The sequence below is a fragment of the Pezoporus occidentalis genome, unplaced genomic scaffold, assembly GCF_034315485.1.
Source record: "Pezoporus occidentalis ecotype Australia unplaced genomic scaffold, CSIRO_AGI_Poc_V1 ctg274, whole genome shotgun sequence".
NCBI classification, from domain to species: Eukaryota; Metazoa; Chordata; class Aves; order Psittaciformes; family Psittacidae; genus Pezoporus; species Pezoporus occidentalis.
Genome location: NW_026914653.1, coordinates 524,450 through 537,289, shown reverse-complemented (window position 1 = coordinate 537,289; position 12,840 = coordinate 524,450). Strand labels below are relative to the sequence as shown.

At 48.0% G+C, this 12,840-nt stretch overlaps 1 protein-coding gene across 7 annotated transcripts in view; it reads right to left on the bottom strand.

The window, feature by feature from the left end:
* Window positions 1-12,840, bottom strand: part of PPP1R12B (protein phosphatase 1 regulatory subunit 12B) — a 99,441-nt gene that overhangs the window by 70,358 nt on the left and 16,243 nt on the right. For all 7 annotated transcript variants that reach the window (XM_062624892.1, XM_062624888.1, XM_062624890.1 and 4 more), the window contains exons 2-3: window positions 3,115-3,245; window positions 1,550-1,668 (exon numbers count right to left, since the gene is read on the bottom strand). In XM_062624892.1, coding sequence (XP_062480876.1) covers window positions 1,550-1,668; window positions 3,115-3,245 — 250 coding nt within the window. The remainder of the gene's footprint in view (window positions 1-1,549; window positions 1,669-3,114; window positions 3,246-12,840) is intronic.

The following is a 12,840-nucleotide window of genomic DNA, read 5'->3' as shown; positions in this document are numbered from 1 at the left end:
GGGGATTCACGAGTACACACAGGCTCATCTGGTTCAGGAATTCCTTGAGGCCAGGAATGCTGGAGCCTGGGAAGGGGAAATCATACATTCTTGTCCTGCTGTTGCAGTGTGCAGCAGGCATCTGCTTACAGCTATTGCTGAAGACAGGCTGCAGAGCTGGATGCTTATTTAAAGTTCATACCACATTTACTCCAGTAGTTATGATCCTTTCAAACTGTGTCAATGGGAAGCTTCTTGGTGGAAACAGATGGTTGTTTCAGGGCATCTTAGCAGGATGCCACTAACGTGGTGAAGCGATGAAGAAGCCCAGCAGAATCCCATGAAGTGTCAGAACAAATGTCTGCAGCTGAGGCAGAATTACTGCCTTAATGTCCTGTGTGGTTCCAACCATGTTATTACCAAGATCAGGGTCGAGACCATCTAAGGAACCTGAAGGTGCACAAGTCCATGGGACCTGAAGAGATGCATCCATGGGACGGAGGGAACTAAGAAGTTAAGGTGAAGTTCCCACTGACTGGAAAATGGGAAACATAACCCCCATTTTTAAACAGGGAAACAAGGAAGATACAGGGAATAGGCTGAGGTTACAGCATTGGTGGACAAGGGAAGAGTGACTCATGTCATCTACCTTGGCTTCTTCAAAGCATCTGACGTTGTCCCACAGGACAGCTAAACTGGAGAGGCATGGATTTCATGGATGGACCATTTGGTGGATAAGCAATTGGCTAGATGGTTGCATTCAGAGGGTTGTGATCAATGGCTTGATGTCCAAGTGGAGATCAGTGATGAGTGGTGTTCCTCAGGAATCGGTACTGGAACCAGCAGAAAAGCTGGAGAGGGGCTCTTGGAAAGGGCTTGTAGGGACAGGCCAAGGGGAATGGCTTTAACCTGCCCAAGGGGAGACTGAGCTGAGCTCTTAGGCAGAAGCTCTTCCCTGTGAGGGTGCTGAGGCGCTGGCACAGGGTGCCCAGAGAAGCTGTGGCTGCCCCATCCCTGGCAGTGTTCAAGGCCAGGTTGGATGGGGCTTGGAGCAAGCTGCTCTAGTGGAAGGGGTCCCTGCCCGTGGCAGAGATGATTCTGCAGGCACAGCATGGAGAGCAGCCCCTCATACCTGAAGAGAAAGGGGAAATGGCAGAGCAGGTGAGCTGCAGAAGAAGTCTAGGGAAGGATCAGGATAAAGCAGATCACTCCAGGCCAGGCATACTCATTTCCTGGTTGCTACTCTTGCAGGACTGTAAATCTCACCTCTGTATTATCAAGTCTCAGTGAAACAAGACCTTTCACTGACACCAGAGGTCAGAACAAAATATCACTTTAAAAGCAAAGAGATCTAATGAATTAGATTTCAGTACCGTGGTGTCTTGCTTTGAAGAATCCTAAGGACAGAGGCTGCACACCACAAACCTTCTGCATCTGTTCCACTGTTCTGATACCAAAGAAAATCTGTCTGCTGCCTCTTGGGCCAGATTGCAGATCTCTTCACCTACAGACAGTAAGCCAACAGAATCTTCTTATAGAGGGTCTTAGAGGTCTCACTCTACTGATTTACCTTGTTTCTTTACTTGTTCCAGAAGCAGGTCCTTCATGGCTGCTTCCTCTGCGATGTCTGACGGGACCTCACCTTCACTGTTCACAGCTGCCACGTTGGCTCCATGACTAATTAAGAACCTGTGGGATCGAGACCCATACCAACGTGTTAGACCTTGTGTGCAGGCTCCAGGGCAACCAGTTCACTAAATCAAGCAGCAGAGCAAGATACTTGGCTTTCTCATTCAAGTTCCACTACCAAATGAGTACCTTACCCTTACCAAATTTCCAAGCTAAAAAAGTTCATTGTTAAATGCAAGGTCCCTGGTCAGTGGCTCACAGTTGTTGTTTCTCTCTAGATATTCAAATACGCTAGTCTTGCACTAATCTGCCTGATATAGTTACCAGTATGCAAATTTGGGTAACTTTGATATGTGTCTGGTGTGACTGGTAAAGAATAACATCATCTTTCACTTGAAGAACTACGATTTGGGAAGAAGAAAAAGCAAACTGATAAAGGATCGTCCAAAGAGCTGACAATTGCTCTTGGAGGAGTACAACACCCAGAAATAAGTGAGCCACAGAAGATGGCTCATTGGTTTTGCTTACAATATACTGTAGAGGACTATCTTGAGAAATACTATTGTTTTTCCTTATTCTTCTAACCTATAATGCAGCCTTTACCTGGGAAAAATTATTTCATTTGTGAAACTACCATTTATATTTGCCTGTTCTTTGCTTCCAGTTATTCTAGGACCCCAGGTCGCACTCTCAGAGCAACTTTGCTGGTGCACAACGAGTAGTCTGGTATCAGAATCTTCTTTGGGACAAACCAACTGTGAGTCCTTTGTGATTGTAATGAACACTCAGATCGGATGCAGAATGTTATTTCAAACCCTGGAATCAGAAACTGTGCCAAGAAGAGTCAAATCTTTGTTGGGAGTCACTTATAGCACGTTACTGCTTTGCTTTAAACATCTACTGGACAAAAATCTGTTGTATTTACTGTCTCTTCTTTCATGTCTATTACAGGTTTGTGCTCTCTAGATTATCTCATCTCTCTATGACAAGCTGCAGAATTTTACCTGGTTATATCCAAGCTGAGCCCAGTATCTTGCATTGTAAACAGAACAACAAATAAAAGAAGATAATGCTCCAGCTGTAAGTGGGTTAAGTAACAAACAGTTACTTTTATCTACTTCTGCACCTCGTGTCAGGCAGGATGCAAGAAACAGACACATGTGATCTGAATTTGAAGAAAGAATGGATGCTGTTGGAATATTGGTGTGTGGAGCCCAGAACATTGCATTGCTCTCTCCAGAGTCTCCACACAACTGCAGCACTGCTCGCACAGGCCTGCCCATGGTAAGAAAACATAGTTGCTTTCCAAAGCCTCAAAACAAGGGTAAGCACCAGTGCATCCCCTTTGCAACTGCTTTAGTACACCATGTATCTCCTTTCTGGGGTTCAGCATTGCTTCCCAAGACACTGTGTAAGCCTCAGAGCATCAGTTGCAGGTGTTCCTGCTCTGAAGAGGAAGACCTGGAAAGTGTTATAAATACCCAGAAGAGCCTGAAACTCACTCACTCTGCTATGTTCAGATAGCCACACGAGGCCACGGCATGAAGAGGGGTCCAGCCCTCGTTGTCTTGCTGGTTGACATCAGCTCCATTTTCTACAAGGAACTTCACCATGTCCAGGTTCTCATCTATACAGGCCTGAGGGAGAAGGGGAAGGGGGACATCCAGGGAGGGAAGGGTTGAAGAGAAAAGGAAGAGAGTAAAGAAGTGTTGGTGTTAAATCAAGTGTAAAACCTCCGTGTGCAGCTCCCTGGCAGCAGGGGATGTCCTGGGCTGTGTTTCCCACTAACGCACCTTTGAAGGCATCACACTTTTGGTATCCTGAACTGGTGACCTAAAATAAATTCATTTCAGAACTTTCAAAAATTAATTGTAACTCAGAGAGTCCCCAGGAGGACAACCTCGAAATGTGCTCCAGCTTCACTGCTCACCCACTGCTCCGTTTCCTTCCTCTCTGCCACACTGTTAGCTCGCTGGAGTGAGGACGCACTGTAAAATGATATATCTGCATTAGTTTTAGGTATGGCATCAAATTCCTCTAAGCAAGGCAAGCCATGTATTTATTTAGATACACTGTTCCCTCCGAATGTCAATGAAATGACATCGTAACATTGAACAACGTGAGATACCATTAGTGGTAGGGATGAGCAGGGAAAGCATGAGCTCGGAAAGCATGAGCTCAAGGAGCCTCGGTAAAGCAGAACATCTGTACACTGGATGCTGTCCTTCCCAGGTGAAGCATAGCAGGAGCAGGATTTTAAAGGGGTTAAGAACATCTTTATTCAGCAGGATCTATTCATTTTCCTGAATACAACAAAGCCCAACTTTCCCTGTTAGCTCCACAGACCCTGTGAGCTACTGAGAATGACAACCCTTTATTAGCTGCTGCATTAATTCCAGAGCCTGCATCCACAGAGCCCTGCCAGCTTTGAAGTTGCCAGAAGAAAACCTAGCTAGATTTTCAAGTCTCAGCAGTTCTGTTGGGTGGAATTCCTCCTTCCTCAAATTCCTGGCTACAGCACGTTCAGTGCTGCATTTACAGTTGAGTGGAGGCTGCTATTTAAAGGGTGAGCTGGCAATTTAATACATACATCCCAATGCATGTGCCTCAGCTGAGAAGCACCAAGCAGGACCAGGAAGCCTTTACTGCATGTCTATCTACAGACAAAAACCTAGTTCCTCATTACCAGCTTGGGTGAAATTCCTCCAAAATCTCAGCACTGGAACCTTTTGCACAGCTTGATGTGGGCACATCTATGAGTCTGAGCATGCTTCCAGAGCAAGCAGCCCCAGCAACCCATTCCTATCCGAGCAAGTAATGGAAATGAGGAACTTGTCTCTAAGCAGCACAGGAGACAACCCTGTATTACCCAACATGTTCATCCATGCTGCACTTCAAAGGAAATGCCTGCCTTACACCAGGACATCGACATCCAACACTTGCTATTTCCACTGCAAGCACAAGCTCCAAGCAGCCTTCAACCCGCACACACCAGCTACTTCTACCTTTGCTTAGTTTACAAGCAGCCCTGCAACAGACTTAAGTGCTTAAATCTCTGTGAAAGCACCCTCCAGAATACCACCTCCTTGTACAGCGACTTGGCAAACATGAGAACATGGAGGGCACATCCACAGCACTAGGAAAGGAGGCCCCAGGAGCAGACTTAGGCACCCAAGTCCCACCTGAGCCTGTGCTGAAGTGTTAATGTGTTCCCTGGCCCTGTTCTAGACTGGTGTCCCTTCGCCTCTGCCAGAAAAGCACAAGTATAATGCTAGAAACAGTTTACTACAGAGACTGATCCTAACGTAGAATGGATGAACCTGCCCCTGGGTTGGCTCCATCCGTTCTGCTTGCTCTGTCACCACTCTCCCACCCTATTTCAGCCAGCAGAACTATAAAAAAACACAGTCAGAAAAACCCCAACCTCCCCAAAACAAAACTCTTGGGGACTGCAGAGCCTCACACTGGGGTTCAGGGAGTCCCAGGTCCAAGCACAATGGGGTAGGACAGTGTTAGGTCTGAGCAATGTGGATGCAAAGTTGGCTCTACCACCAGCTTCAGATCATTTCGATCATCTGGTCTAAGCCCCTGCTCAAAGCAGGGCTAAATCCAATCTTAGATCCACTTGCTCAGGGCCTGCTCCAGATCATTCTTACTGTCTATGAGGATGAAGACTCCATGGGCCCTGTGCCAGTGCTTCACCATCCTCTCGATGGGCTGATTTTCTTACTGTCTAATCAGGATTTTCCTTGCTGCACTTACACCCCCTGCTACAGTCGTACAGATGCAGCCTCCACGTCTCAGCAGGTGATGAGAGCAGGAAACACAAGCCAGATACCCCTACTACAGAGGGGAATTAGCGTGTGCCTAATATGCATGTGATTAATTTTAAGACACATTCCAGAAGGGATCCATTCCTGAGTATCCCTAACAAATCTATTAGAGGCTCCCGTCCATACCAGCACATTCAAACTCACCAGGAAGGTAACGTATGCAATGCACACAGAGGTGGACGTGGAGATGCAGAGGAGCATCATAATCCCTCTTCCATTCAAGAGGCAATTCTTTGGGAACTGGAGTCTGAGCCTGCAGAAGTTGGAGCTAACCTGTATTTACTGCCACCCACATTGCTTGGGATGCACTTCAAGTTCCCCCCCAAACACAGCTCAAGTAAATGACACAATCTTATTGATGAGTTATTTCCTTTTTCCCCACGAACAGTTCACCCACCCCTGGTTTCTGTTGAGCACAACCACTTCTGCTTAACGCTCTAGAGCCTGAAAGAAGCATTTTATCAGCATGGCTCTGCCCAAGCACCGAGGCAGAGGGTTCATGCCTGTGCGTACTCACTGCTCTGCTCTATTTGCTTAGGTATTACCTGCAGCTTGAGTGTAAATCTAAATTTAGCCTGAAGAATGCCTCTGTATGGTGAGCTTTGGACGGATTTGATAAAGAATTATGTTTACATGGTTTATCATTTCAGCCACTCAAATGCACCACTACATCTGCACCTACTGGGAACTGCCAAGGGAAAGGAGCAGTTCTTGCTCAAACCACTGGATACACTGGACTCTAAATATCTGTTTAGGTGAATAGAAGAGCCCCCTCTTTATTGGCCTTGTCGCTCTGCTGGTCCTCGTCTCGTGTGGTTCCCATGGAATGCATGCTGGAAACAGAAGGGATAATGGGATCAACCCCACCTGTTCCTACACAGAAACCTGCAGTAACCTGACTCGCCTGGCTCCTGAGGAGACAGAAGTGACCAAGCTCCACGGGTGCTGGCACTCGCTCCTTCCCTAAGGGAACTGTAACGCACTTCAGGCTGCTTGCATGCAAAGCCAAGTGCAAAGGTGTAGTAAGTCCTTCCGGGAGCAGCCACGTACCACCATCACCCCACCCTTGTGCACCTACATACCAAGGCAAGCTGCTGCTCAAGTTGTGTCATCAGGCAGCGTGACACCGCTGGGCAAATATTGATTTCACAATCAGTGAGTGCCACAGGAGAACAGAAATGAGCCCAGAGGCAAGCAGCAGGAACAGACGAAATGACCTGAGGCTGGGTGAACATGAGCAGGTAGAGCTGTCTGCCTGCCCCAGAGAGTGAAATGCAAGGATCTGCTGCATTTTGATAATATTTATAGAATCCCAGCCTGGTTTGGGTTGGAAGAGACCTTAAAGCTCATCCAGCTCCAGCCCCTGCCACTGGCAGGGACACCTTCCACTATAGAGCAGGTTGCTCCAAGCTCCATCCAACGTGGCCTCGGAGAGTGAAGTTCATCTGGCAAAGCAAAACGGGTGATCTGAGGTAACTGGAGGAAGGAGAAGAGGACAAAGAGGAAGTAAAAGGGATAGACGTGGCCTCCTTTAAGTACTATTAATCCTCCAACCTTAAATTTAGGCGAGTGGATAACTTCAGTAACCCGAGAGGATCTATCCCTGTGCAAAGTTCTCCTCTTATATGTGCTGCAGCGTTCCTTGGGGACATTGTACGAATAACTGCACTGGACAGCAGTTATTCGTATGGTTTGCAGTTATTTGCAACACTGCAAAGCAGATACGAGCCCCTCCAACCTCCAAAGGGAGGAAAGAAAGTCAAAAAGAAGCTGATTGAGAAGTAACGTTGCCTTTTCAGTGGGTTATTTAATGTGAGGAAGCACTCCCCTGCCTAAACTGCCCTTGAAATCGCTTCACAAAGAAAAACACACCATGAATAGGCTTCACTTCAATTTTAGGCCCTGCTGTAACCCTCAGCTGCTTGGTTACCTGTGAGAAAAGGCTCAAAGCAAGGTTAACTACTGAGCACTACATTTCGAGTTCCTTCTTTATCTTCCCTCCCTATAAAAACACAATACAACCTTGAAGGCGATGCGACTGGGGGTGACTCCTTCCATCAAATCGGAGCCCTTCAGCAGGCCAACCCCTTGCCACCCTTGTATTTCCCTTGGCCGCTGGTTCGCCCCAGGTGCTTCAGGAATGGCACTAACGCCTCACAGGCTTTGCTGCAAGGCGCAGCCAGTGCCCACAGTTACCCACTCGAAGCGCCCAAAGCTGGCTCCGAGGATTTAAATCCCAGGCATCGCTGGGCAAGTCTCCATGCACAGCTCGTGGTGTTCCTCCAGCTCCTGGCAGCCACCCAGCATTAGCAGTTTTTCCATCGGGAGGAAGTGCTCACTTTCTAAATGTGCAGATGCGGGGTGCTGGCCTCCCCTCGCGCAGGGACACTGGCGGCACATCGCAGGCATTCCGCTGCCAGCAGCCCTTGCCAAGGCTTTCTTCTGTCAACATGAAGCTGACATTACAACAACGAAACGGGGGACACCGGGAAACGCCACGGAGCAGCTCGGCAACCCTCTGCTCGCCTGGCAGAGCTTGTTCAACAGCCAGACAAGAGCTGATCTTTATCTTGAATGAAACCTCATTATTGCAATAGCACTGACAGCGTTTGCTGCTTCCCCGGAGCAAACGGAACTCACAAGTGTCGAGCTGCCGACGAGTATCTGCAATGCAACGGCTCCAGCTGCCTGCCAGGGGTTTGGGTTTGCGTTATCTCCTGGGCATCCCCACAGGACAGCGAGAGGACGATCAGGGAGTAAAATCATAGCAGATCAGGCCAGGCTGGATGGAGCTTGGAGCAAGCTGCTCTAGTGGAAGGTGTCCCTGCCCATGGCAGGGGTTGGAACTGGATGAGTTTAAGGTCCCTTCCGACACAAACCACTCTGTGGGTCTATGAATCATTCTATGATTAAAAGGAGCCGCATCTGATGAGACTGAAGGGTTCAGAGGACCTAGAATCGAGCTCCAACAAGGGGCAAACAGGGTAATACCGCTCACTTTCTGGAGAGTGCGTCACACTGAGAAGCAGCCCAGCCTACGCCTGGTGTTACATTCCCACTACATAACAAATACATCCAGGGTAGCAGCAAGGAGCAGCTAAACCACCTGACAGATTCCTAAGAAACTGCTGAGTGAGGAAAACCTGCACATGGAGAAAGGGGGATGGTCACAAACCCAGCGGGACACAGAAGGACAGCCACGGCGATACCTGCACACCAGCAGTGCTGTCACAGCACCCACACTGAGACACTCGTTTTCTCCACAACCTACCCAGTATTACAGTGATTTAACATTAATTCAGGAACACCATCAGTGCACTGTTTGCTGGCAGAACAGTTCTGGGTCAGCATATAACAAGGGGGAAGTTGGCTGAGAGCACGCTGCAGCCCCATGGAGTGAATATGTAGTTCACAAAGAGCATGTCACATCACCCAGCACCATATCATCATGGAACCAAGCAGCAGCAGTCTGCATACAAGAGCTCGGAATCAAAGTCAGCCAGGAAGCCTTTAAGAACTGCTGTGCTTAGTTTTAGCTGTATTTAATTCCCTGGTGTCCCCACCTTGGTTGGTCAGGATTTGAGAGAGAACCTTGGTGTTTTCTCACGGTGGAGGAAGATGCAGGAAGGGAAAAGCAGAAAAGGCAATACGCTTGGCTTGTGTTGCATGCTCTCACTATGAAGACATCAGTCTTGTGGCAGAACCTCAGTGCCTTCTCTGTGCAGAAGAGTGACAACCTCGTAATGCCACCATGGCAGATTCCTGGGTAGCAATCCTCATGGCTCCCACATGGAAATCAAACCTGGCAGCTCCACTTGTCACACGTGAATACAGTCTGTGAACCAGCCAGCCACAGGCTGACTTCTTTAATTACGTGTTAGAGATGTCAGGCTACTACAGGCCACACTTCAGCTCTTCTTAGTGACTCCAGCATCCATCTCTTGAGCCTCCCAGGAGCATAGTACCTCCTGGCCTGTGCAAAATGCTGCTGCTAAAGTGCTCATGAAACCCCCATTGTGAATTCTTTTACCAGATTCTCCTCCAATCCAGAAATCAAGTGTTACAGAATCATAGAATCCCAGCCTGGTTTGGGTTGGAAGGGACTTTAAAGCTCACCCAGCTCCAACCCCTGCCATGGGCACAGACCCCTTCCACTAGAGCAGCTTGCTCCAAGTCCCTGTGTCCAACCTGGCCTTGAACACTGCCAGGGATGGGGCAGCCACAGCTTCTCTGGGCACCCTGTGCCAGCGCCTCAGCACCCTCACAGGGAAGAACTTCGCCTTAGATCTAACCTGAACTTCCACTGTTGCAGTTTGAAACCATCACCCCTTGTCCTATCGCTCCAGTCCCTGATGAAGAGTCCCTCTCCAGCATCCATGTAGGCTCCCTTGTGTTGATACCATCTCCACAGCTCTTTACTCATAAAGCCCTCCCGACACAGTTTATCTCCCTCTGGTCCACCACTGATCCCAGTTTCTGTAACTCTTATGCCAAAGTACTAACAAACACCTCAGAGTTCCTTCCATACAACCTCACATCCCTGCTATGGCATTCTTGTGCTGATCTTCTGGACCCTGCTCCACATGTCAGCTTGCCCAGAAAGCCACTCCATTCTTCCATATGGTGGACCAGTTTGTGTTTGAGATGCTGAGATCCTCGGGGTAGGGACCATTCGCAGTTGTTTAGAATACCCAACTCTCAACGCACAACGGTGCCGGCCAGGTTAAGAACAGCAACATGCATCACTGAATCACTGCACTTAGAAAGGACCTCAGGAGACTTCTAACCTAATGCCTCCTGCTCAAGGCAGGGTCTACACAGTGACTTCCCACCAGCTTTCTCAGCTGTGGCTGTGTGTGTCTATGACAGAGATGTGCAGCTACGATACAAACACAGCCGCTGGTATTTATTTACGTGTGTCATGTCTGCAGCCATTCCAAGCCAGGACTGACCCACCTCCATCACTTAGATGATTTATTTACCCCAGCATCTAGCTTTCTCCTTCCAAAGGATGTTCTCATGCTGCAAACCTGACCTAGACTCATCTGGCTGGCAGAGGCTGCACCACCCATGAGCTACAAAAGATTCTACATTAGATATAGAGCAAAAAAAAGTGAATTTTTTTCCAAACCAAGCACACCCCTTCCTAATGCTACCAGTGGGACCGTTTAGGACGAGATCAGAGAGATCCACATGACACTCAGGCTGATTAAAAGGTTTTCTTTGGAATAAATGAAGAGGCAGGGAGTTACTGCAGTGAACATGGGCCATAAAATACGCTAACCTAAAGCAGACTGTTTTCTGACTGCATGCAAATGCAGCCTTGAATTCAACCCGAGACTCCCACAACAGCTTAAGCAGGTTTAAGTCCAGGTTGTCAGGGTCCCTCCTGCCCCAGCCATATGTTCCCACACCTTGCCTCGCACCAGATTTATTTCATTCACATTTCCAAAGTGTAAAGAAACAGATGTACCCAGAGAGGGGTGCCTGTCTGAGCTGGGAGGGATGCATCACCCTCGCAGTACCTGTCCTTCCCCGCCGTCTGCAGACCAGCACAAACCTATTTACAACAGGCTGAGATGAATCCCACCCTCGATGACTTACTGCAGTCACAGGAGAAACCCCCAAGAACCGAGATCTACCAGGTTACTCCTGAGATGGTTTTCTTTACCACAACCTTATGTTATATGATTAGTGTAACTAGAGCACTTTGAGGAGTTTTAGACATGGTCAAAGAGTTACTGCAAACCAGAGGATGACATGGATACCAGCAGCAACATTAACTGTTAACATCCTGGGCTGGAAGAATTAGCAGGCCAGTTAAGTCACAACACAGAGGTCACAAAAGGATTAAATGACTTATTTTGCTACTGTTCTCCTGCTGTAAGTCTCAGATTCATGGGACAAGGTTAGCTTGGAGATGATGGGAGTCAATCTGAATGCAAAGTAAGAGTAAAAACACGACGCCAACATGCCCTGCAAAGCAGCCCTGGCAGCTGGACAGCATCAGGGTTAAATCTGGGAACACAGAGAGAGGAATTCACAGAAAACAAAGAGAAAAGCACTCCCAAAATAGCCTTGCAACTGTCACCACTAGACTGTCAGCATGGGAAGGTATGACCTTGCCATTGTGTCTCATGATCACAGCTCCACTCTTAAGGGGGCATACTGCCACTACCAAAAACTCCCCTTCCAAGTGATCCCGTATCTCTGGCAGCACAGATGAGACTCACCAGTGGTTTGGGGAACCACAAACAGCTCTTACTGCTGCTCCTGCAAAAACACGGAGCTTTGCACCTTCCCTGCTCTCGTCTCAGCCTTGACTTCAACGTGTCCCTATGGCTACAACACCCTGAGCGTGCCACAAACCCAGGTTTAAAATCTTTATGCTTTAAAAGCCTTGTGCAAACCCAATTCTGAAACAATCGTGTTAGAAGCAGCAGAAAGAGGTAAATTCTGTTTTAAAGAGAGCACAGGAAAGGAGATAAAAAAGGTATTATTCATTTTCTAGTCTGATTAATTGGCTACGGTGCTTCATTTCTGAACACTGGTTGAGTCACACTTCTCATGGATGCAGGAACAGAGATATGGATTAGATCAGATATTTCCATTGGAAAAAAAAACCCACAACAACTCCAAGTACTCAGCAGTATCCATGCCAGTCATCAAAAGAAACCAACAACAAATCTCTTACAATGATTAGCACAACAAAAAGCCCAGTAGAGCACAAGGGAAGAGAGGAATACATGCAAAGGCATAATTATCTCACGAATGTAGCAGTTTCAAGCTGAAATAGCAGCAGGAAATGTCAGGTGGAGAAGTGTTTTGAATAGGAGCCACATCTTGAAGCTCTCCACGCCTTCAGAGATGCACTGGGGATGTTAACTTATTTACAAGGAGGGAGATGTAAATACCTACAGCACTAGGCTATGGATGGCTCAGTGAAACGGCTGGGTAACTCTCAGGACCTGGTGCAGCAATGGCATCACCTGCGCTCCATCACCATATCTGCTCTCACCAAGGGAGCCCTCAGCTACCCAAGCTGCCACCTCTGCTGCTTTAGGATGAGCAGGACCTGCTGCTGTAAAGCAAGAAGGTCAGCTGGACGCTCACACAGTGTTACTGAAGCTGGACTGCCCTGCTTTTACTCCTGCTGGGATGGCAAGCACAGGCCTGCAGGACTGCCACCTTCCTGCCCCTCATTTAATGTTTCTTATCAAATAGCATTTTGGCCAACCAAGGAGGATCAGCAAGGACCACAGATACAAGTATTTCTTCTACGCAAAGGACCACAGGGATCAACCTCTTATGCCAGCCCATCCAACCTTGTGTTATCTGTGCTCCCATCTGTGCAGCAACCTACCCTTAAGTCCCCTCTCTTTCACACAGGACCCAATAC